At 39.5% G+C, this 26,954-nt stretch overlaps 1 protein-coding gene and 1 long non-coding RNA gene across 8 annotated transcripts in view; one reads left to right on the forward strand and one right to left on the reverse strand.

The window, feature by feature from the left end:
• Positions 1–26,954, reverse strand: part of SPATS2L (spermatogenesis associated serine rich 2 like) — a 79,166-nt gene that overhangs the window by 31,773 nt on the left and 20,439 nt on the right. For 4 of the 5 annotated variants that reach the window (XM_068196236.1, XM_068196240.1, XM_068196235.1 and 1 more), the window contains 2 exons: positions 10,968–11,031; positions 400–508 (listed from right to left, as the gene is read on the reverse strand). In XM_068196236.1, the coding sequence (XP_068052337.1) occupies positions 400–508; positions 10,968–11,006 (148 nt within the window). In that variant the 5' untranslated portion in view covers positions 11,007–11,031. Of the gene's footprint in view, positions 1–399; positions 509–10,967; positions 11,032–14,809; positions 14,970–26,954 lie in introns of those variants that run through there. The other variant, XM_068196239.1, reaches the window with a different exon arrangement.
• LOC137477313 (uncharacterized) lies at positions 15,002–22,668 on the forward strand. Of its 3 annotated transcripts, none has more exons than XR_011000923.1 (3): positions 15,002–15,265; positions 20,177–21,463; positions 22,418–22,668. It is a non-coding gene; the product is annotated as an uncharacterized lncRNA (long non-coding RNA). The 3 variants fall into 3 exon arrangements; XR_011000924.1 differs by having other exon boundaries at positions 20,217–21,463; XR_011000925.1 differs by having other exon boundaries at positions 20,718–21,463.

Consider the following 26,954-nt stretch of genomic DNA (forward strand, 5'->3'; position numbering starts at 1 on the left):
ATGTCAATGTATGCATCAAGTTCGGGGGTTTAGGGGCCTGGTTATGTGCTTCAGAACTATCCTGAATTGTTCTTAGTTATTGTATCTTCAATCGTGAATAATTTCCTGACATATTACTTTAAAAAGCATTAACTTTCATGCAGAATAAAGAAACAGGTCTGCAGTAAGAATGGCTTCAAGAATGGCAAAGTCACGTAGAACAGATGAACAACCATGTCAAACTTGTATTGCAAAGAAGCAAAGATGCAGAGAGGAGGATCAATTTTTTATAATTAACAAGTTTCACACATCAGATTTCAGAAGAACCACAGAATATATTTTGAGCCACTAGAGACAACAAATACTTTGGCATGTGATTGAATTCCTCCTGCATTAGTGAAAAAGGTACATTGTACTCACCATCCATGAAAGCTTGAACAGCCTTGTCTACATTGTTATCAAATTGCTGCAACACCAGAACTATCTCATTATTGCTTTTGTTCGGAACAATTGATCGGATTGCATTGATCTGTAAGTAAAGGAAGACAATCATATGAATTTATCATACTCCTTTAGACCACAAGGTACCTCTGTGCCAATGCATGTTTATATAAACGCCCGTTACACTGATGTGCTCACGAGCACACAGCAACGTATCTATCTGCACAAAGCAATACCCATCCTATCCTTACCCAGCCATGCAAATAATGAAGCAATTTCTTCATGACATCAAATCATAGAACTGGTAGCCAGTAATCCTGGAAACAAATCCTATTCTCAGCCACAGCAGAAGAACTAGCTTAATTCACCTGACAGAATTTGGCCTTATGCTTCTTTCCTAAATGGTCTATTTGCTCCCAAGTGTCTCAACGTTATCACCTACGCCAATTTAGTGAGCACACAACTTCTTCAACAAGGCTCTTGCATGGCCTTACTACATCAAAATTATGACTGATTTTTTTTGGCATCTGAAAAATAGTTATATGCATGAAAACAGAGGCTAAAAGAGAACAATATCATTTTTAAAAGTTCTAGTGGCTGCTCAACATGATTTCAGTTTGCTGTTCCATATATAAGTGACCAGGAAGCTTTTGTAACAAAATCCTGAACAACGGACATGGGATGCCAAATGCCTCCTTCGGGAAACTGTTGATGGATGAGGTGTTACACCCACAGATGACTCTGGCATGCAATGCTTAAATTTCACAGCATTTGCTACCGCTATACTGTCAGTATCCAATGATACCAAATGGAATTCAACTCCGGATGTTTTAATAAAATATTCCTACTGGAATCACATTATAAATTATTTTGTCATCCCTATATATTATAGCTGAAAGCAAATAGTTACATGAAACTTTGTTGCTATTTTAATGTTATAAAAATTTTACTAGATCAGATGAAAATAAAAATATTTAAACATAATTAGCAATACAAAACCTTATGACAAAAAATGAGAGACTCTGCCAAACCAGTTCAGCTGTTCCAAATTAGCTTTATGAGCTTCCCTGTCAAGATATCCAGCAAGTATTTACAATCAGAAACTTGTTATTGTCCTGCAAATGTTTATCTGGCACCCTCCTTTGTCATCTTTCTGTGGGAACACATCCTTGATTAGGTGTACTTTATTAACTGCATCCCAATGTCATCATGCTAATTGTGAAGCAGTGTGGTCTTTTTATTGTACTGTGAAATAGAATTGCAGAAAAGTAATACATGAAGGTAGAGCTGTTTAAAGGCATTAGGCTGGCTCACATGGCAAAAGCATTCACACTACTTTGTCTTAGCTGCCCAGTTAGGTGCTGAAGGACAATCTCTATGGATTCTCCATCAATGAGGACATCAGAAGGTGATTGAGAGAATTCAAGTGCTCAGATTTGACCAAAAAAATCTTATTTTGCTGTAGTATGTTCACCCCACTCCTCAACCACTGCTTCCCTGTCCTGTATACTACCATAAACCAGGAATCACGGCCTGTTCTCTCAATGGGACAGCTCAGATTCCTGACGCCTACTGGACTCAGAAGTGCAAAAGGCTCATGCTTGGCTTCAGTTCATGTTAGTACAGCTACTTAGGATGATTTACTGTGCTCCTGTCCATCATCCCATCACTCCCCTCTCTGCAGCTTCACATTTGCCCACAGCACCTCTCAGGTAGCAAGTCTATCCTTGGACAGTCCAGGCCAAAGCCATAATTTAGAAGGCAGTGGAGTTGAAGCGCTTGTCTACTTCCCAAGGACCCTTTCCCAGAGGCCTATCCCATTGCCTGTCTAATGTTGCCATGCTACGACTGAACCAGGCCAGCCCACAGGCTCAGTCCCCAGCCAACAGAGGCTGTTTTAGAGTATCTACTAAACAGGGGTAACTTTACGTTGAAGTTCATAGAGACTAGGCTGACAAGTGCACTGCTTGAACCAGAGGTGGGTGTTGCCAGAAACTATGCAGAAAATCCCCTGTCTGCTCAAGTTTCTCTCTCCAAATGACATGCATGCATGGGGAAGGAAGTAATGAGTATAGCTCTCCACTATGTACTGCAGGCAGCCAAGTGAAAACTAACCCAAATCAATAGGATGTGAAGAGAATGCACTGGATAAAGGAGTCAATTAATCTAGTGATTGTGGGCACAGGCATGCTATTTACTGATAAAGCAGCAACAAGTGTGAACCGAGCTGGCTCCACAATAAAAGTTGGCAAAGACGCTAAGGTAGAGCAGGCCACAAACTGCAGTCATTTTATGTTCGAGCTCGTAGCTCCCAAATATTTTCACCATGTGGATTATATTCTCACAAAAAATTCCCCTCTTCTTTCACAATCATGTGAATCGTCTTTCTGCCTACTCAAAATTGCATAATCTCCTTGTGGTAACTGCTTACAGGAAAAATAGTAAAAGAAATATCTAGAGTATTCTAACCAACTTTAAACATAAGCACAAGGATCTCACATGGCTCCTAGGTCCTACTTTGCTATGAAAGGTCTGCAAGCCTCAGGAAGCATCTGGAAACAACCAAGTGAGGCTAAGACCTCACTCAGAGGATCAGGCAACTCACCACTCAGTGCACTTTGGAAACTTCTTAAAAAACAAGAAGAATATCTGTAGGGTAGAGGACACTGACACACAAGAACTCAACCACGCAGGCTATGTTTTAGACTACAAAATCAACCGAAGACTTTCTGTTTGTACTTTGTCATCTTTGTTAAGAATTTTTTCATTATAGAAAATTCAGAATTAAAAGCTAAACTATGTTTCATCCAACTAATACTATAATTTAATACAAAAAGGTTGTGGAAACATTCTAGTTGTGGAGATAACAAAAAAAAACCCAGGATGATGATCTTGGGAAAAATGCTTAACAGTACAGAGAAAACAAATTTAGCATATGACAACACTCTGAACACAGCCCCGGTTTAGTTGGACTACTAAAAAATTTTATTTAGGGAATTATTATACTGTAAAGCTCAACAGTCCTACTGCCAAAACCCAACAATATTTTTTTTGTTGACTGTTGCACAAAAAATACATTTGTTTATCTATTTGGAAAATATAAAATTTTGAGAAGTTTAGTAAAATAATTCCTAAGGAAAAGAACATCAGATTGCAAAGGGAAGCATCCAAGACCTAGGAAATCCCAAATCAGAAGTTGCTTCGACTTTTTTAATCTGCTTCTCTTATGTATGTATGCTGTGATACCCAGGATATCTACAGGTTAAAGTTTCTCCTTTCCAGTTTTGTGTGGTGATTTATGTGAGTACATGAAAACTAAAATTTGCAATCAATAGGATGCATCAAAATTAATACATACACACACACACAAATACATATATATATATAACCATCTCAGTTCAGAACCAAAAGAACAGAGATCCCAAAAGATTTTGCTCCAAAACAAAGTATTTTGTCTTGTAAATTTTTAGGAGCAAAATGGCATCATGTTAGCATACTTCTTCTGGAATTTCAAAGACAAAGATCTGTGTGCCACACAACAAGTCTACAACACATGCACTGTTTTACCAATGTTTTAATCCAGAATACATTGGAACTGTTGTACACAGGAAATGAAAATGTCAGCAATTTCTGGACAGAATTACTGACATGTGCTTACAAGACTCAGGTTGTGACCTGACAGTGTATCTGGGAGAACAAGGTATATGAAAGGAGACAAGGTATATGGAAGGAGACCAGGCTATATGACAGCCTGCACCTAGAATTGCATATTTCAAGATCCCTGATATTCTACCCCTTAGTCCTTTAACCCTGATTTCAAATATATGTGTAGATTTCTAGGTGTGAAGCTCAGCTCTGTCCCCTCATGCAAAAAGTGTCCCATTTGTTTCCAGAAAGGGACCTAGTGATAAAAAAGGGAGGGATGGGAAACTTCCTGACAGCACAGGCCTAACACAAATGCACTTCTCCAACTGTAGGTCATAAGAGACCTAACAAGACTGTGATGAACAGAAGCATATCAAAGCTCCAGGAATGCTTGACAAATGCAAGATGACAAGGTGGACTTACACTGAAGGGCTCAATGTGATCTGGATCTAGCCACTCCAGGTATGCTGGCTCCTCTCTGGCTCACCTGCTAGCTCAGGTGATAAAACAGCCCTTGTGCTAGTACAGCTATACACCTCACCTGCTTACAAACCTCCAGCTGCTTGAAAGAAGTCCATCACTTCCCAATCCAAAAAACTGTACAGAGCTCATTTTTATTACAGATGTGATAAGATGATGCCAGGGCAGGAAGTAACTCCTAACTTTCTCTCTCTAAACTGATAGTTCTCAAACTCAGCAAGAATATTCATCTTCTTAACATGCAATAAACAGATTATGCAATTACAATCATCTGGTATTTATGACTTCTCAACAACAAACTCCTTTAAAAAATATGTAGCATCCTAAAATATGAAAGGAAGTACCAGAGCAAAAGAATCTCTTAACAGGCAATAGTACTGCATTAATGCCATTCTGCAAAGGCTAACAAAGCAGTCTTTATTAGATTTCCATTTATGTGGGAGAAAACATTTTTTTTCCTACTTACTGAAACCTGATCATAGGAGAAACAGCATTACCAGACTAATTATTTTGTGAAACATCCTGTTTTTACCCAGTGTAGATTGCCAGTGAACTGCTGTCATCATCTGGATGCTAGACAGCATTCCGGACACCAAGAGAATTCAGTAACATACCTTCAGAACCACAGATAATTAATGCTATTAATGTCAGCATTAGTTGAGAATCTGTCACTGACAGCAGTTAAATTCCTGGGCTTTCCCTCCTGCAGCCTAACAGGAAAGCACATTACTTTGTTTGCTAAGAAAACTTCCTCAGAATTTCAGCTTCAAAAACTACTTTAAAGCAATCACAGATCTAAAATATCAATCTGTGATCTTGAAAAAAACTGTATACAGTCAAGAACATGAAAGTCAGAACCCAGGTCCACCTCCATTTAAACCCATGATCCAGAGCTCAAGTCGTGCTAATGCTTGCTGCAATTTGAGCCAGACTGTGTCTCATCAGGACCAGAATTCCACAGTCATGAGGATGTTTTTATCTGTCTCTTACAACAAATGCTGAAGACTGCCCAGAAGTGGAATCAAAATTGAAAAAGGTTTCAAGTGCCCTCAGATAAGCATCTACCTCACAATAAAATCCCCAAGGTCTGATCAGATATACTTGACTATTTTTCTGATGATTACTGTTAAACATCTCAACTTGGGGCAAATTTTTGGGTCACCTAAAAAAAAAAATTTATATATATACATATATATATATTTATATATATATATATATATATATATATACATACATATATATATATATATAAAATGAATCAGTAACAAGTTACTTCTGAGGAATATAGCACACATATATAGCATACATATATATGTATGTATGTATATATATATACATACATATATATATATTATATATATATATATAATGAATCAGTAACAAGTTACTTCTGAGGAATATAGCACACAGGAAAGGATGCTGAATTCTATTCTACCCTCTCATGGTAGCTTACTCTAAGTCCTCACAAACACCTATCTCACTAGACTTTCCAGGTAAGTCAAGCTCAAAAAGAAACAGAGCCTGCCTGGAATTTGTGACACCAGATTACCTACTCCACATGCAGAATCAAGCTGACAGTGATGTGTATTCCTCTAAGCCCTTTACTTTCTCTGTCAAGTTTCAAATGGTTCCCAGGCAACTGTAACAACATGGACTCAATCACTGCCTGTTTGCTGCTCTGCTCCATCTGGTCCGCCTTGGCATCATCTCAAAGAGGATGTTTCTGGTGAATAAGTAACATATCCGGGGTTCAGAGAGTTTGTTTATGTATTTCTGACATAGTGACAAATTAAACTTCTTTGCTGAAAGCTCACGGCTGTTCTGAAACCCCTAAACACAGCTGCTCTAATCCCCTTGAAATAAGTTACTATTATGGTCACTTAGAAATATTCTAATTCATGCTTGGTTAGAAAACTAATGCTGATCCACCTTCACTTTGTACTAAACATTAAGAGCAACAGATTTTCTCTAAGTCAAGAACTAAATTAATTTATAAATATGGTTATCAATAAACAGACATTTCCTACTTTACTTTTACTGCATGTCAGTAGCAAATTTTTATGTACACATATACATCATTCAATTCCATTACACCCCCAAATTCTCCCAAATCCTGCAAGTGAAGCAGGGAAGAATGGCTGCCAGCAGAACACTGCTGGTTTTGATAATCTAGGAATTTAGCATTAGCAGATGTCCTGGCTACATTAAGCAAGAAAATGCATTTTAAAACCACTTTATGATAGAATTTTTAAAAAGGTTTTGAACTTCTGCACAAACATATTTCATGAATACAATTTGACTTGGTTGTATTAAGAGGCTATTTCTTACATTGGAGGTATTTTTCCAGAAGCTTTACTAAGTTCATCCTGACAAAATGAACAGTATTGCTAATATCCTCTGAGCAAAATGACAGCTTTGATCAGATCTGTGCCTCTCTTTCTGCTACATGATCTGTTCATCACCCTGATACTAGGAATAAATGATCAGAAGGTAAGCCCCGAAAAAGTTCTACTTGCTGCAGTAAACTTCTTTAGCCACTTGTCACAGATTTATTATTTCACCCTTGTCCATCAAATAGAAAGCCAGACATTCTAATGTGTTATTTCAGGATTCCTGAGAAGTTTGGCTTAGTAAGAACTGTTCTACTTGAGTGATGACAACACTATTTACAGACATGAGTCTGCGATATCCTTAATCCAGGGTAAATGGCTCATCAAGAGACAGAAGTGCATTTTGATCAACTTTTCTGGTCTTTGAACAGTCCATCTACTTCAACACATGGGCAAAAAACAGCTGCAAAGGTCAACTTTAAGGAGAAAGTGAAATCACAGATTGCAAACTATCTGCTTTGGTAATGTATGATTTCATATTTACATACTACTTCCATTCCTTCCACTCTAAATCCTACTCTTTCCTTACATGCTTACTATTGCTTATGAAACCACATTTACGGTGTAATGCAAACAAAACTGTGAAACCTCCAAAACCACATCTGAATAAAATTTCTTCCTGCAGTGCTGCCCATCTGCTCCTCCAGCTCTGATACTTGAAATGACAAATGAGAAAGCAAGCCTTTCAGGAGAACCTCAGCAAAACATCACTCCTAGCAGAATCTCAAAAGAAGAATAAGAATTTTCCTCTGAATGAGTATTTTGCTAATTCCATCTGACAGCAGATCTCACAGCAAAAAAAAAAAAAAAAAAAAAGATGGGCCCAAAAAGTTTAAAGTTTAAGTTTAAACAATTCCTGACATTTCTTTGGATCAAAACCAAAGTCACATGCCAGAGATGAATGGTTATTCCGGGGAGTGCCTGATACTCACTCTTCTCTTGTTAAACTAAGAGGGCCTAATTGTTGCAAGAGACAATACGTCACTTGTCTTCCTCACTCCAATTGCTTCTTCTTTGGAAGCCTTGTAATTCAGAATCTCAACACCTCTTCTGGTGATGTACTAGGTTAATGCTGGAATACCTCCTTTGATTTTACAGATTTTGGATGCAAGCCAATGGATTTAGCTCATTTTAAGTGAACTTTTATGCATATGATCTGAACTATGTATAACACTCCATCTCTGAAAATCCTCACACAAAAAAGAAGTCCTTACTTATTTTCAGGCACAGAGATGATTATGTGTGCTATCAGAGGGAAGAGGGAGAGTGGTATTGTGAAGAAAGACTAGAGCAAGGGTCAGGGCAGAGGGAATTATTCTGACAGAGGTCCTGATGGTAAACTTCTTATACTAGTTATGCACGCAATTAATGACCTCTGTGTCTGCTGAAATGCAGAACTTAGGTTACTCCAGAAAATCTGTGGGTTATGTGCATGAAAATATGGTAATTGAAACAGTCCTGGCTCCCCCACAAGAGTATCACAGCTGCAGGAGTCTCTGCCAACAATGGAAACTTTCATTAACCTTCCTAACATCACAGGCCAACATTTATATAAATCTCTTGGGGGAGAAAAAAGAAGATACAAAATAGAATGTTTAACCTATTGACTCTATGAACTATTTCAGCTGAAATGCCAGTAATGAATTATACAAGTATCACTACCACAGTAGCATTCTCTTATGACTCAAATTCAGGGGTGGGGCTTTACAGAGCCTGGGTGTGAGTGTAATGTCCAAAATGTCTGCACTGGCCTCACACCATTTTTAAAACAGTGGCAGAGGTTTTACTGTCCTGAATAACTAAAAGCTGTTCATGGAGACAACACAGGGAAAGGTCACCACAGGAAAAAAATTACCCAAACTGCTGCACAGCCTCCAAACAAAAGAAAAAACATGCTGAAATCTGAATGGGATTTTCACCACAGTTTTATCACAGTGAAACAACCTTCAATGTCAGGAGAAACTTGTGTGCTACTTTTGCAGAAACTTACATGAGTAAGTATTTGTGTGCAGATGTACAACTCCTTTGGCTTCATGCAAGTCCTAGCAAGATCAAAGTCTTAAGTACATCATGATCTGCAAGCTCTAAGGTAGAAGAAAGGGAGAACTGGGAAGGGACTGTACTCTAGTCTGTTCTTTTAAACCAGGCCTGCTTGTATTTACATTGAGGGCAATGGATTTGTGAAGCTCAGCAGAAGTACTATATTTATAAACCTTGGGGTTTTTACCCAGAAATATTGCCTCCCAAAAGGTGGATAAAAGCAAACATTAAATCTACTCTGCTTCAATGTTGTAAGGCACGACTATGGAAGCTCTGTAAGCTAAGTGAGAAAGGGATGTGATTTTGACTCGCTTACCAGCACACTGTAAATATGTCTGCTTTTCAAACATGCACATGAAATCCTCATGTTTTAGCAGTTTATGTGCGAATATTATCCAAGGCAACTCTGCAGGACTTATTTGTTCAACATTTCCTTGTATTTCTAGTGCATCACTCAAAGATCTCTGAAGCTACAGTCACCTCGTAGTTACTTAGTTTGTTGCTGCCCATAGGTAAACCAAATACAAGACACCAAATAGAGCCACTGCAATCCTGTTCTAAAATACAAGGGACTGGTCCAGGTGCAATGGCTGTCTGAGCACAACACCCTCTCAACTGCAGTATGTAGACTGCATGAGGCTTATGCTGTTTGGTCACTAACCCTTATGCATGAAGTTATTAATCTGTATTTTCCAGAATAAAACCCAGTGATTTTGCAAAACTATTTCAATTGCTATTAACTAAGTTTTCAATTTGGCATAGGCATTTAGTGGCACTAAATACTGGTGGAAGATGCAGGAATAAAGAGTGGAACAATTTATAACAGAGTGTATTGATCCAATTATTTTCCTGCCTTAAAATGCATATGCTCATAAACATTTGATTTTGGGCACTTTCAGTAAATATCACACTTGGAACAGCAGACATCTACCGTGAATAAAACTCCTGTTGCAGTTCTTCATTCTTAAACTTGCAAAAGACAAACATATGATTTGTAAAATCCAGCACTTGTAGAACTGACTTAAATAAAAAAATTTCAAGCTACACAGTGAATATGCAGAGCTTCGATTGATTTACTGAGCTGTATTTTGGGAATTACTGTAGTTTACCTTTGAGCACTCTGGCACCAGAGAAAAGAATTCAATGACATTACTTTCTACTGCAAAATCATCACATGACTCAATTTTAAAATCTTGTGCTTCTATTAAGGGCTAAGGAAGATATTCATCACCAAAACAGAGATTCATATTGACATGCAAATGCTCACGCACAATAAGCAACACAGATGTTAACAACAAATATAAGGTAAAACTACTCAAAAAACAGGCACCTGGGCATTGCAACAGGTAAGGAACTGTTTCCTGTAAGGAGAGACAGAGCAAAAGAAATTCTATGGTAAGATGGTCTCTTCACAATCTGCCTGTTGGGAGTCACAAAAGCTCTCCTGACCTACCTCATATCCTAATTACTTTTAGGTCCTTTACTGCTCCTGAAAGGGTGACAAAGCTCTAGCTCTAGCCAAGGATATGGAGAAGACTCACTCAAGCACATGGAATGCAGTTAAAAGGAGACATCCTTTCATAGGAAAAAGTAATCTACTCTTTTTAGGTCCCGCACTTTTAGGAATTGCTTTAAGTATTATAGGTACAAGATTTTTTGGCAGAAAATTATTTCTAAAGGGCATGTTTCTTCAATGGTTGCATTTCATACAGCAGCAATCATCCCAAAGTGCTGCTCTCCACAGCATCAGTGTGCACAGAAATTACAAAGGAATAAGAGAACTCAAGCTGACAAAACAGTCTCTGCAAAAAAGTAAAAATGCTTCTCATCAAGCAAGATTCAGATTAGTCCTATCACTGTCTGTGTACTTAACTTAATGCACAGAGTCAATACATAATAAAGTTCAGTATGTGAACAATGTTGGAAAGAGTAGAAATTAAATACGTTTGCAAATATAATTTTGGTTTGCACTGTACTGTTACTTGAACCTACCTTTTCTTTGATATTTACAGGAGAATTGATTTCTGCCATCTTTATTCAGAGGAGAGTAGTGTCTCTGAAATGAGAAAAAAATCAAAGAGATTAATTTGGAGGTTTTTGTCCCAACCTGTCAAAGCTACACCTGTCATGACTAATTGTATATGCTTACCTGTAAGCATTAGAGAAAAATGAGAACACAATGTCCTGCACAGCGGTGCTCAATCCTGCCAAAAGGTAAAGCTAGTCTAAATTTCCTACCTTCCCCAGATTAGTTCTGCAAGCACATTTAAAAATGCCTTATAGCTATGAATCTGGATAAAAGGCATATCACACTTCTCCCAGCCATGTCTCCCATACCCTGTTCTGAGGCTATAAAGAGCAGGAGTACCTTAGATGAACTCAACAGCTCCTGTTTTCTCATTCACCAGCATCCTCAATTTTTGCCAAAAGACTTTATCAATTAATGCAGTCGTATAAAGCAGCTAAATGTGCCAGGAGGTTGGGCTGACAAGTGCAGCATGGCTGTTTGTTGTTTGTTTTTAATTCATAACTAATTCATAGGATTTAGCCACACAGCTCCTACTGAAACTAACAGGGTATGTAGATTGAAATCTTTAAGTCTTCTCTGAAAACTTGGGCACATGAATGGAATTTGCATATGATTAAGAAATCCTGCATTATGCTTTCTATTTCCAGTTATGTGGCTGGGTAATTGAGAGACACTCTACCACATGATGAAGAGTTAAACACAGGGGAAAAAGTCCCATTGCCTATTTCTGCTACCATCAAAACTAACCACCTTAAACTTCACTAAGGAACAGAGCTGAATCTTCACATTTTAAAATTAAATCACACACAAAGAATTACAGCAAAGACTAAGTCAAATGAAATACAAGCTTGGTTTGGTCACTCTCTTTAACTGTTTTGTACACTGATAAAAAGGTATAGGTATAGATATATGAAAACGAACCCCTAAGTCCATTTTAAGTTTTCAAGTTGGAACATCTCCTTTTCCCCATTTGAGCATTTGCTATGTGAACTGATATGTGTTCCAAAAATTCTTCTAAATCTCTTTTAATGCTCTTAAAGAATCCTCCCTCAACTTCTTCTTTGAAACACAGAAGTTTAGTAGAGTTCAAACTCCAGAAATTAAGCACTTCTCTTGCAGTATTCACTGACAACTTTAAAATCTTATAATTAATTTCTGTATGCACCCGTTTTCTAACTAAAGAGATGAGAGCTGAGGAAGCATATGTGGAAGAGATAACAGGAAGAAGAAAAAGAAGTTCATTTGAGTTTTGGTCTGATGAGGAGCCAAAAGACAAAAAGTAACCATTTCCTTTGCCAGCTATTAAAACGACATGCTTGAAATAAGAAAGGTTGCTCGTGCCATCCCCATCTTACTACACCATGAACAGATGCTCTATTAGAACTCAAATACCTTTTACCTGTATTAAGTCAGTGGCTCAAATGCTTAGCCAAGACTGGAGTCTCACTGTGTTTGATAAGCTTTTCTGGCAGCTGGGCCACTGTGTCATTGGGAAGGCCTTACTGTCTGCTGGTATCTCAGAGAGGAAGCTTGCCCTTCCTGCCCCTCCTTACATCAAGAATGAAAGAGCTCAAATTAGTTTCTTTGTCAAGCCCACCCAAAGGCTAGAAGCAGAATTAAAAACATCTGGACAGAGCAGGCAGGAAGATCACTATGAAGGTAAGTTCAGGGCAAGTCCATTTCCAATATTTAGTGTGTTCCAATAACAAATGAAAGAAATGCTTGTAGCCTGAGTCCCTAGACAATTTTTTTAAATGTACTTCTTGTATTTTACTGCCAGCTATTTTTCATGCCGAAGGGGCAAAGAACATGAGATACAGACAATAAATTTCCCCATGCAGCCTGGAAAAGTCAGCTCTGAAGTTACTCTAAATCTTCATCTCCCCTGCTGCTTCTCATAAAAGCATGGCTTCTATCTAGTGACATCAAACCAACGCTGGATGGGTCCTATTCTCTGTTCAAGAGGTAACTGTATGGTAAGGAACAATTAAGGAATTCAACTGGTTTGCTCTTGTATCTAGTACAGAGCAGATTTTGTAATGTTAGAGACAACTGATCAATGCACTCTTGCATACTGATTCAAATATACTTAATCCGATCCAGCACCTCATAACAACATTAACAAAAAAAGTTCACCTGTTCCTGAAGAACCAAACACACAACGCAGAAACAAGCTCACTAAGAGAGCTAACAAATTCTTCTGGCCTTAAAAGCTTACTAATCTATAAAAACCACTAAGTAATGGAAAAGATCTTTGTCACTTTAAATCCTCAGGTACTTTTTCAACATGTATGTAATCAATTTTGTACCAAAATTGTACATTTTAAAACTGCATCTTGTATGAAGCAAATAAATCCAAATAATGATACTTTGTGAAAGCCTCATGCCTCTCAACTAAGGTTTTTTCAAATATACTGGCTAAATAATTCTTGAAATTTAAATTAATTTTGCTGATTAAACCCTACCACTTAGCCAATTCTACTCTTTGTAGCAATGCTCTGACTTGATTTAAAACCAGACATAAAAACTTCATTCAACACCTTGCCAGAATTTGACGTGTCTCTTCTTTGCTGTACACTGCAGGTGTTACTATGATTATAGTCTTCCACCAATAAATGTGGTGCTGATTCAGCTAGCTTGCAACTGCAAGCTATTTCAAAAAGACCTGGCATGCTACACGAAACAAACCCTCTGCTTCTTTCTTCCTTTCTCTTTTTTCTTTCCCTTTTAAGATAAAGAACTAAGAGAACACCAGCTTTTTCAAATGGACCCATTTCTCTACACTTCACACACTTCATTAATATGCATTTTACAACTGTCAAAATGAAGATGCTAAAACTGAGTTGGAGCTATTTTTCATTCACCTTCTCCAAGGACAGATAACTGAAATAACATTTATAAAACAGTTGCTCGTTTATATAACTCAGTCCAGCACTGCTTGTTATAGAAAATACAGATGATACATTAAAAAGAAAATGTCAATGCTGTACTAATTTTTAAAAGCATCATCCTTTATGGCTATACTTAATAGCTAACAAACTTAAATTTCTCATAGTAGCACCAACTGATTTATTGACTAGTGTAACTAGTGTTTTTTCCCTGGTGTTATTTTAATCTCAGTATTTAGCAATTCTTAGTTTCTGATCCTGTGGCAAAAGACTACAGCACATCCATAATTTTATGAACAAAATAGTCTCACTGAAGTTTACAAGCTTTATCTCCAGGCTTGGATCTAAGTTTGAGCTGCTACATTCTCATCCTCGGTTCTTCAGCAAAGCTTCTTTCTGTGAGAGTTCTGGAACATCAAAATAGGACTCTCAGCTGAACCCGAAAGGCACCTAAAGCCAGTGGAGAACAGTACTTTACATGCCACCAACAGCATGCACACAAAAGAATGTCTGGAGAAAGATTTCGGACAGAAGATTTTCTGCACTGGCCAAGATTAAGTTAATACAAGTACTAAATTTAAAACACAGAAAACATACTGTATATGAGAGATTCTGAGCTTGAATGTTAGCTTACATGCTTTGTCTTTATCCACCATCTCCTGCTTACATTTCTGGTCCTGAAATGTCACTGCAAATCATCCCGAAAGACATCCAAGAAAAAGGAATTAATGAAAAAAAACCCCAACAAATTACAAAATCCCTTATATAAATGGGTCATTAATTTCTGATGCCACTTTCCAAATGCACTACCTGTAGCAGGAGATCACTCTCAGTTTCTCATTACATGCTGACCTCAAATACTGACAGGGTGTTTTTTCTAAAGCTATTACACACATCAAATGAGACATTTCACTTGCCTTGTAAAATGAAGCATTTCAATAGCATTCAAAGGAATGCTGCAGAGAAGACTGGACTACTTTTGGCAGAGTTTTACTTCTCTCCCCTACCAAATGAAGCAATTTGTATTAGTCTACGCAGGTTTAAGTTACCATGAACCTGAACCAGGGCATCTACAGTGCTGGCACATACTCTGTCCTGCTGACCTGAATTGTAAGCAGCAACGTCCAGCAGGCAGACAGTTACAGGAACGGCCTTTAACCACTGCAGAAAAATATGTCAGAGCTCACCTGACACAGCCTCAAGTATGTGGCTGCTTGCTCAGCCTTTACAGAAGTTCTCTTTCTGTCTCCAAGCACCAGTGAAACCCCACTGCTGCTGTGTTAAGCTTCCAAAGAATGCCCACCACCTTCCCACTGGTACCAGCATCAGAGGTGTTTGGCCCACAGAGACCTTCCAGCCAGCCAGACCCTCAGGTAAAGCTGACAAGCACTCCATAACATTGTAGATGGGGGGGATTGCCTGCATCTCGAGCATCAAAGAATCACAACAACAGCTCTGTGTCATGCCACTGCTGCAAAACCTGGTGCATTTAAATCTCACACTTCAAAACTGTCAGATGCTCCCCACTCCTAACAACAACAACAAAAATCTCCTTGCAAATACAGAGAGAGGAAAAGTAGTCTATGAAACCATAAGGGTTGCCAGAAAGATACAATCTGTGAAAATACTCTGTCACAGTAAAGTGTGTCAGAGTAGAGACTGTGTGTAACACCTGCTCCACCGCTTCTGACATCTGAAAATGCAGCTTTGGCAAGGGCGATCAGAATACTTCCCATTTAACAGCACCTAATGATCTGGTGTTGGGAGGATTTCCCATCTGTAGGCTTATGGATGAATGCTTTCCTACACCTCAAAAAAGGTCGTAGTTCCTCATCTGCCCACTGCAACTGTTTCCTTTTCTAAGGAAATACTACCCCAGCAAACCAAGAATTCCAGGTCTAACTGACTTGACCATTGCCAGTGCTTCTCTAATCCCAGTCACTGAGTGAGCTTTGTCTATTAAAAGAGAAACTAGAGTTTACATTTTTGTCACTCAAATTTTTTCATGAAGTAGAACAACATCAGAATATGAATTTTAATTATTTTCTATTTTTAATTACAGATCATTTTCTCATTTCCAAATAGTTCAGTCTAAACCCCCCAGCTCCTAAAAGCTACAGAGGTATGGACAGAACAAAGGAATCACAATTTTAGAGAAATATCAAAAAACAAGAAAAAAAATGCTAAGTACCTGTACTGGTTTTGGCTGGGATTTAGTTAATTCTCTTCACAGTAACTATAACACAGGGATGTTGTAGATACTGCCAGCATTTCTTACACAGCATCAAGACCTTTTCTGCCTCTCCCCCCACCCCAGAAGCAAGGAGCCTGAGGGGCACAAGAAACTGGGAGGGGACAGAGCTGGGACAGCTGAGCAAAGGGATATTCCTTATCATATGATGTCAGGCTCAGCATACAAAGCTCTGCCACTCAAAGCTCACTCCCATGGGGAGGCAGTGAATGAGCAGCTGGGTGGTGCTTAGTTGCTGGCTGGGATTAAACCATGACAGTATCTAATGAGATTGTAGCAGCCTGCACTATGCTTTCATCTTCTCTATTTCTACCTTCTCTACAGAATTACATCTCATTTTCAAATGAGATTCCTATCCATCCATATATATTATATTACACTGTCTTGCCTGCAGACTTCCACATGCCCCAGGTAAAAGCAAAACCAGCAGAATTAGAGACACATGGCCTCAATTTCACATTTGACTTTGTTTCTCGTTATAAAGAAATGCTACTAGGGAACTGCACATGAAGCCTGAGATGAACACAATTTTTCTGATGCAGTTTTAAGCTAATATTGTTGCACCAGAAAGACTGAAAAAACTCTGAGAGTGAGATTCCAAAATTCAAGCATTTCAGAAAGGAATTATTTTGGTTTTCACTCAGATTCTATTTAAATAGAAAAAAAATTAATTAGGTCAAATGGGCAAACATCAGCATGCCACTGTTTGTGAAACTAAAAGAAATACCAAGATTCAGATATTTGTCTTCAGTATCTTGAGATTATCAAAGGGTATGATTTTCTGTTTGCTGTAGTCTCATGTCTAAAGGCAAACATAATAATTAAATGCATAAACATAACCAGAGTCAGGACATATGAAGCATCCTCACAGCTGTCCTTTTAGCTTTTTGTTTCACTGGGAATGAACACACCTAGTAAAACCAACATAAAATGTTACAAATACAGAACTGGTGTTTTCCAGTACTATTCTGTATCCTTCTAATGACTGCATGTAGACATTTTCTATCCACACCATCATTTGGTATTTCCTGGTTTTTGGAAGTTTGAGATTAGCCACTTCAAACTAGTTAAGCACCCCGGATAAGTTTCATGACATCTGAGGCCTTCAAAATCCTTTCCTTTAAATACCTGCATAAACACATGTATGGAAGTGCACAAACATTCCAGAATATTCATCATTTGCAGAGTCCAGTCCCACTACTGTCCCTGGTCACGCTTGTCTCAATCACAGAATGCAGCTGTTGCCTCTGCATTCTCCCTCCTGCTCAGCTACTGCAGCCAGACTCTCTACTGGTCACCACACTGTGCCTGAAATCCACTGGCTGCAGATCTGGAAACAGGATGCAGGAAATAAAGCATCTCACTGATTCCACATGTAGCTCTGGATTCCTACAGAAAGAAGGCTTATGCTCCCCCGTTGTTTATCACCCCCTCCTGAGGATTTCTGAAATGCCTGACTACACAGTTTCAGGAAGAAATAGATGTCTCAGACCTACACCTTTGCAGGCTGCTCACTTGGAAATGGGCAGTAAAGGGTAAAGGTTTGGAAAATATGCAGTGGCACACCAGGAACTCAGCTATGTTATTTAACACTATAAAGTCCATATCTGAGAGACCACAGACCTGTCTGCTAAAAAGAAAAAAGGGACAAAGGTAAGAGTGGGATATGTGAGGAAGGACAGACCTTAGCACCTGGGTCAGTGTCCTTCTGTCTCCTATCCTCCTCAGATTTCTGCCAAGGGCAGGAATGGCTCTAAGCAGGTACCATAGACACACTGCCACGTCCAGTCAGTGTTGTAACAAAATGGTTAGGCATCAGGAAGTTCTGTACCTCGCTGTGATAAAACCCATTGCTCTTTGACCTTGTTATGCTCTCCCCTTCCTAAGCAGAGATGGTACCTTCCATGTAACCCAGGAAGAGCCTGTGCTTCTCCCCTTGTCAGCTGACTTGCTTCCCTCTCTCAGTTCCAGTGTATGAGAAGCCAGACCTGCTTATGTGGGCTGCACAGGCATTTGTGTTTTCACAGAGATGTGGTGTGTGAGGGATCCTCAGGTCCTCCCTGCACTCGGTGCTGCAGCTCCATTATATGAGAATCCTGCAGAGGAAGGCTCTAGCCCTTAACAAGGTCACATTAAGAGAGGGTCAAAAGAAAGCTACTGACTGGCATCTTCCCCAAACTCCATTAATATTTCATCCAGTTTACAAGTATTCAGTGATAAAACCATATCTTTTGATACTGACATCACAAAATATTCTGGCTGTATTTTCTATCACTGGTCACCCTTGGTTACAAGCGAGGGTGCTAGCAAACCCTCTTCCTGTACACTCTTTGAATACTGGGTCTGTCCTATCAAAGCAAAGCTCGTCTTTACACAAGCTTCAGTGTGGCTTCTCCAGAGACTGGTGTCACTGTACGAGCTGGTGTTTGCTCATGACAAGTGACTGACACCCTCTAACAGTAACCACCAGTTACCACCTCAGAGACCTAGAAGTGGAACAGCCTGCTACCTCTGTAGAATATAGCTCGGGCTGAGAAGGATCCAAACCAGTAGTTTATATTAAGGTCATTAATGCCATCCTGCATATGAGCAATGGAGATCAATTTAAAAAGCACATACAGAAAGGTCAGCTCTGCATTATTTACAGCAACTTACTGGAATGAAGAACAGAGCTGCAGGAGGGGGCACATGCAAATCCTGGGTGGAGCTATGTTTCCATGTCTCAACAGACAGGTACCAGTGCAAAGTAAATACCCTGTAATTGCTGACATACACACACACATATATATATACACGTATATATATATGTGTGTGTGTGGGTGTATATAGGCAGGCACAAAGACATACAAAGAATGAATAAAATGCTTTATGAAATAATCATACTTTTAAGTAAAATAAATTCGAAAATAAACTAAGTACCATTGTTTTTTTAAAAATAGCATTCTAAATGTTGAAAAATTTCCCCAAAACACATGTGACAGTACATTTCTTAAACAAAAGCTAGGAATTCTAATTTTAAAAAAATGTCAAATTTCTGGAGGGAGTCTTGTGGCACAGCAGCAAGCTTTTCCATGAAAGGATATTTTACAGGATAGAAGAGCTATTTCCTAGTGAACATTCAAGGGACGTAGGCACAACCTCTGAAAATTTCTCCCATCCTCTTTCCATACTGATTAGTAGCCAAACACTTATTTTCAAACCAGATCCTTTCTAAAACCGCACAACTTGCCATATGAAGCAGAGTCAGTAATCTAAAGCCAATGTTTTCTCACCTAAACTGATGTACATATCATGTACCAGCTGGATACTCCCTATCCAGCTGGTTTTGTCATCTGAACAACTATCAAATATACTACTAAAAGTCTATGAGTGGTCAAATGCACAAGTAATTCTAAACTGAGGAGACAGCACTTCCTATTGTTCTTCTTTTTGACTCATCCAATTTATACCACCCATTTACCGAAGAACGAAACACTCAGCAACACCAACTCTACTCCACATTAAGGAGCTCCAGTGAACTACAAAAATACCAAAAGGCTGAAATAGTGTAAGGCAGAAAGTCTCCCAACAATTTTCATTTCAGGGTAGGAAATTATCAACTCATTAAAATCTTGGGAATTGTGGAAAAAATTAGGAGTCCTGCTCTACAAATATTTATATAAAGAACATGAAACAACTTAAATAGAAGAGACAGAAACAACTTATCTCAGGAGCCCAGTAACAAGAGAATGTCTCCAGCCTACAGACACTGAAGATCTAGTGCCTGTTCCAAACCTGCCTGCTGCTACACTAGAAGTGCACTTTAACCCCTAGGCCTTTCTTAAAAGAAGAGGATTTTCTCCAAAGAGTTATCTTATATCCCTCAAACACATCTATTAGCCTCCTGGAACCAGGTAAGAGCCAGCAAAGGCATATCCCCACTCCAGAGCTCCAAAGGTAGGAAACCCAGCACCACTGCATAACTACCACAACTACCCAGTGGCTGCTCAGGATAAAATATCCACTTGCTGGCTTCTGATGCTCCCCACTTCAGGGACTGCACACAGGGGCTCTATACCCTCCCCACTCTGCAGGAGAATGTTGCTGAAAGCCTAGAGCCTGTGTTCTGCTGGCTGGCATCCTAGAGGAACATCTGCAGAGCATCACTGTGATTCAGCATAATCTGAATTCCTGATTTTACTATGCATATCATACTAGTAGGGCTGAGCCCAATTGACAATAGATGAATTTGGCTACATGGTCGGTAAAATGGTTCTCTCTGATAGGCAGGAGGGAGGGATGGGGGTTCTGAAAAAAATTCAGACTGAGAAAACTCACTTTCCACAGTAAGACTTGCCAAAATAAACATTAACCTCTTGCTCTTCCTCAAGCGCCTCAAAATATCTTCCTAAACATACAGATATAGAGCAGTGAAACAGCAAGAAACAATCCACTCAAATTCTACATCTGCATGACCCTCCTGCAAAACAACAAAAAAGGTTAACTTTCGATTTTTACAAACGAGGTATTATCTTCCAAGCTGCTCTTGCCAGGGACTTGAGCTATTAAGCAATTTACACTGGCTCCTATTTCAGCTCAGAACGGGATGCCAAGAGACAGCATTGGCTCATTTGCTTTTGTGGTTGCCCAAATGTGGACTGCTACAAGAGCACAGCATGGGAATGCTAACAGGGAAGGATGCAAAGTGGGAGCACTGCTTGCCTCAATCACAGTGTTTTCTCTAAACAGTAAGAGCAGAAGTAAAAAAGTGAATGTCAGGAAGTGTTCAAATTCACGCATGTTTTGGACATCAAGAAATAAATTATCCCAAGGAATCAAACTTCTACCAGCAGACTGGTATAGTAAATTTTCAATGTTGGAATAAACCTCAAGTTCAAAGATGATATGATTTCTGGAGCTATTTTGATTTCAGCCTTCTTCCTATTAAATATTCAAAGTCCACATCACCTTTATTTCTTGCTCAGACATCTCTGAAGAAGCAGTTTATTGCTGTTAGATGTGCAAGGCTGACTCTCAGCAAATATAATCCTTTGAATTCAAAGAAATACATGGACTTGAACCAGCTGCTTACTGGTCCCACAGGAGCCTCCCCAGCTGCAGACAGAGAAGAAGTCATCAGAGCTGCCCTGACCAAGCACACAAGGAAGCGCCACAGTCATGATAAACTGGCAAGTTTACAGTGACTTTGGGAAAGGAAGCACTTTACCAGAGCTCTGAAAGCACTCCCTGAATAAAGGGTTTCTGAAGAGAACTGATAAGGCCAGGTGCTCAACTGGAGGCATGAGAGACCTGAAGAAGCCTTAGTGTGGTGAGACCTCAGGTAAGTAACGTATATTTAAAGTATAGGTAAGCATACTTTATGAGTCAGTGAGGTTATGTATATGCTTGAGGGTAAACACCTAATTTAAATGTGGCAAAATGGTCTGAACCTTCTAAAACCAAACACTGAAATTAAATGCAGTCTTTCATTTTCTATAACCAAGTCACCTCATATAGCTCCTTTGAAGAAGATGCAAATTTTTCCTTGAACAGTATTTCAATTACTATCTATTATATACATATGTACACACACAAAATATATGCACATAAAAACTCTAACAAATGTTTATGAGTTTCTCTAGTAAAATCACCTGATGTATATCCACAATGAATAGACACAGGCCCAGCAGTATTCCCATATTATTTATCTCTACAGTACCTGTAGAGTCAGACACTACACTGTCACCATCACTGACACTTTGATACTCTCAGATTTACAACAAATACTAGTCTTCCTCTCCTCCCCCACCTTCCTACTGCCAAGGAAAACATTGATTTTCTGATGTTAACAAAAGGTATTCCTGGAAACAACAATAAAAGCACATAAATAAGTTAACCCACAATTGCTTATTGTTCATACAGTCCTTCAACCTAATTGCTATTACACATGAATAAGCAGCTATCAGAGCATTCAGTGGACTTTGAACTGCACTTTTTAGAGGTAAAACCCAAAAGAAACCCATTATTTTTTTAAACTGAAATCCACACTACCCATCTACATCAACATTATTTGCAAAAGTACAGTCAATCAATGCGGACTGCATACTGCCAAAAATATGCAAAAGCACCTTAACCAGTCCCCCCTTCCATACCCTTCCCAATAGTCAGGAGACAATCTCAAAAAACTTTTCTGCTTCTGAAGATCAATAGCATATGAAGTGTTGCTGACATGCATGAACTGAGGTCCCTGTTTAGACAGGTATATTAATGTTTTGGATTTTTTTTTTTATTACAGGTTTCTTACCTTGAAAAGGGCAACCCAGAGACAAAGCTGTTTGACTAGCTGCAACATCTAGACAGTAAATGAAGTAACTTTATCAACAGAATGAAAAGAAGATTATTTATTGAGGAACATTTTCAAGGAAATAGAAGTATGTCTTATTTTAAGGTACTTTTCTCAAAGACAGGTAAGCTCAGTTACGCTGTATAGCACAGATACACATTCTAGAGCATCTTTCAGCTCATCTGTTTGTGTCTATTTACTGTAAGTGATCTATTTTTGGCATGCCAGAATCCATGAAATGATAAAATCTGTGGACAAACCTTTACTTTGCATCTGTCCAGAATTTCTGAAGATGAACCTTTAATACAACTTTGGAGGATAAGATAAAATACTACTTGCTTCATAGAATTCAGTGTTCAAGAGTTAAGTTCTAACTTGTAGTTACCTAGGTTACTAGTTACCACTGCAGGCCTTACCAGCTGAAACACTCTGTGCTAAAAGATGCCAAACCCACTTTACTTGGGTAAACATGGATACCAGCAGGTTTCAGACACTGTACTGGGGAGGGGCTACAGGCTTGGCTTTTGTGAGAACCTGCCAGAAGTTTCCCTTGTGTCCGATAGAGTCAAGATGCACCTGCCGCTGGCGAACGTCGATCCTGTCAGCAACCATGGCAGTGCCCCTGCAGTAACAGTTAGGAAGGGCGGGGTGAAAAAAGCTGTGCAGCAGCAATTGCAGGTGGAGGGAGGACTAAGAAAGAATATGTTAAAGGAGCAGCTCTGCAGACACCAACGTCAGTAGAGAAGGAGGGGCAGGAGGTGCTCCAGGCACCAGAGCCGAGATTCCCCTGCAGCCTGTGGTGCAGCCCATGGTGAGGCAGCTGTGCCCCTGCAGCCTGCGGGGGTCCACAGGGATGCAGAGATCCACCTGCAGACTGTGAAGGACACCACACTGGAGCAAGCGGATGCCTGAAGGAGGCTGTATCCCTGTGGGAAGCCCTCACTGGAACAAGCTCCTGGCAGTGACCTGTGGACCCTTGGAAAGAGGAGCCCATGCTAGAGCAAGTTTGCTGGTAGGACTTGTGATGCCGCAGGGGGCTCATGCTGGAGTAGGCTGTGCCTGAAGGACTGCACTCCACGGGAAAGGACCCTTGCTGGTGCAGGGTACAGGAATCCACATTGGTGCAGTTTGTGAAGAACTATAGCTCATGGAAAGGCCCCATGTTGGAGAACTTCACGGAGGGCTGTCTTCCATGGCAGGTACCCCACACTAGAGCAGGGGAAGAGTGTGGCGAGTCCTTCCCCTGAGGAGGAAGGATCAGCAGATGCAATGTGTAATGAACTGACCGTGACCTGCATTACCCATGCTCCAGCACTGCTCTGGAGAGGAGTTAGAGAACTTGAGAGTAAAGTTAAGCCTGAGAAGAAGGGAAGGCTGGGGGGAAGGCATTTTAAAATTTTGGGGTTTTTTCTCATCATCTTACTCTTATTGACTGATAATAAATTAAGCTAATTTATTCAAGTCTAGTCTGTTATGTCTGGGATGATAATGGCTGAGTGATCTGTCCCTGTCCTCTCAAGCCACGAGTCTTTTATATTTTCTCTCTCCTACCCAGCTGAGGAGAGAAGGGACAGAGAGGCTTTGGTGGGCACCTGGTATGCAGCCAGGATCAATCCACCACAAGCACACAAAAAAAGCATGTTTTGTATAGGAACCTCAAAATTGCTTTAACTGCTAAATCTCTCTTCTCACTGCTGTTAATTAGCAACATTACAACAGCACTGACAAGCTCTTATATATTGCATATAGGTGCTATCAAAACCCCAGTGCTGGTTAACAGTTACCACACTGAGCAAGCCAAAGTCTCAGCAAGTCAAACTCCCAGTATCAAAGCGTGCTCTAATCAGCCTGTCAGCAGTAAGAACTGCTAGACAATAAACTGAGCTAGCTAGGAATTTCCCAATCAAATGGGTTTTGTTGGGGCTCGGTGAAGCTACTTCAGCATAGCCAACACATTTCTCGAACACCAGCTAAGCAAGGGTTCCCCAACAGCTAAACGAATTCCCTGTTAGCCAGCTATCCTCTCCAAAAAGCCCAAATCACAGCATAGCTTGGGATAAGCAAAGCTCAGCTTAACAAAGCAGGAAGCTACTGTGGCTTGTGCAGACACAGAAGAGCTGACCACAGCATTTATTATCAAGTAAAGCGCTGTATCAGTCATGCCTTTCCTTCATTATTCTACAGCCTCACCAAGGCAGAGGTGACTCTTGAACAGCTAGTCCTTTACTAAGTGTCTGACTGTATTTTCATGAAGCCATTCACAGTTATCTTCATTCATAATGAGCAGTTCTGGCAGTCACTCATACAGATTTCTTACTGTAGACAGAAGCACAGTCAGAGCTGCCACAAATTCACATCTCCAATTTAGCCACACACCAAAACAAGCAGGGCTGGCTCTGCAGGCAGCAGACATGAGCTGTGACTGGATTCTGTGGTTAACAGCGCTCTGTCACAGGCATCCACAGAACCAAGGACTTTGGCTGAAGAGAGCTGGATTTGTAGTTGCTCAATATTTGGACTCTCCAATAATGGAGGAAAAAAAAAAAGACCCATGTATGAGACACAATTTACACAGGATGAGATTCAGCTCCATTGGCTGTCTTCCTTAAACATGAAATTTTCTTGCCAATAATATTGACACAGGTAGGATTTTTCCAAGATCTGAGCTTTATCACTATTTTTCTAGGGGTTCTGCTCATTAACTGAGATCAGACAGTCTTGCCACCTTGCTCATAATCAGAGCACAGCAAACAGGGAAAGCTTTGGCTCTTTTTAAACTGCCTGAACTGTGCAGTTGGAGAAAAATACAAGAACTCTTTCACCACTTTATCCCCACATACACCTCGCTTTTGGACAGGGCACAAATTACTGCCTTGATCCTGCCTTCTAGCAAAATACACACTCCATCCTCGTGGCCTCAGAGAACATTTCTTCCTTTGCTGTCGAAAACAAAGATTTCCATAATTCGTCCAACCTGTACCAACTGCCTGCTCCATAGAGGGAACAAAAAAATAGAAGTTATCACTGGCAAAGAAAAACGACCTGCTCTAATAATGAACCTTTGCAGTTGAACTATTTCAAAACATACTGGAGGGGGGCAATTCTATTTTGCCTTCATTGTGGGCTGCCATTTATGAATATGTTCACTCTTCTCCAGCATACAAGGAAACTTTCATTCCAGTCAGTGCTTCAATGTTAAAAAGGCATGAGAAATTGCATAGAACTTTTTATGAAGGTACTGGAGTCTCAGTTTCACTGTGCTGACTGCACCATCAACCAAATCCCATGATGTCACCTCTCTCCTGGAATGACAGCATTGACTGACAAACCCAGCAAGATGTTTGGAGGTGGCTGCCTTGAACTCTGACATTCAGACCAGTCTCACTGCTACCCATTTGTGTATGCTTTGTGATGCTTTTCACTACCAGGAACAAATACTTATCTCTCTTCATATTAACAAGTGGAATAAAGAAGGGTCACCAGTAACAGAGCAGGCCAAACACCCTAAAAATAAAGAATCAATTCAAGAACTCGAGAGTCTCCTTTAATCTCAATTATTTTCTCTAAAAAATCCGTGAAAGCTCAACTTGCTTTCAGTTTCAGACTTTGATATCGATCAAAGTAATCAGTGAGCTCTAATCTGAATTACCTGAACTCTTTGCATAACACAGCTGCCAGTTATTTTTCACTGACAGTGGCATACACAACCAAAAGTAAGGTGTTGCAGGGAAGAACAGGGTCATTCACAGATTTTTTTCCAGAAGTGAACTAAGATTTCATTCCTACTTCAAATATTTTATTTTTTAGTTTTTCCATTTCTTAGGATAATCTCATAAATCTAATTCTTAATGTTTCAATTTTGAAAACATTTTATCAGTCCAGTCTCATGATAAATAAGACTCACAGAGTTGATTATTTTAAGGCAAAGAATTACATACTTATACAGACAGTAACAAGATGCAGCTATAGGCAATTAGAGAATTATCCATTTCTGACACAGGTCTGATGTTCACACTGGGTAAAATTTCTCCAAAACTGTTCTTGCAGGAGAGAATCAGCTTGAATATGCAAACCCTATTCAGACAAGCGCTTAAGTGCTACTGAATTTCCTGAAACAAATTTTTTACACACTTTTCAGTGAAAAATCAACTTCAGCAAATTCTTAAGTCTTTTTGAACTGTTTCAGAAGTGTGCATGATTCTAAAGAAAATTTCACATCTGCATGTACAAGAAAACATTTTTAATCAAGAATCTTTTCTTAAGATCTTACAATAGGATTTTGTTCTTGTGATAATTCCTTTTTCAGTACTACATTAAAAAGTAAAAGTGAAAAAAGCAGTATGATTTGGGGTTGTGGTGGGTCTGACTGGGATGGAGTTAACTTTCTTCACAGCAGCCCATATGGTGCCATGTTCTGGCTCTGTGACTACAGCAGTGCTGACAGCACACCAGTGTTTTGGCTATTGCTGAGCTGTGCTTGCACAGTATC

The sequence above is a fragment of the Anomalospiza imberbis genome, chromosome 7 (genome assembly GCF_031753505.1).
Source record: "Anomalospiza imberbis isolate Cuckoo-Finch-1a 21T00152 chromosome 7, ASM3175350v1, whole genome shotgun sequence".
NCBI lineage: Eukaryota > Metazoa > Chordata > Aves > Passeriformes > Viduidae > Anomalospiza > Anomalospiza imberbis.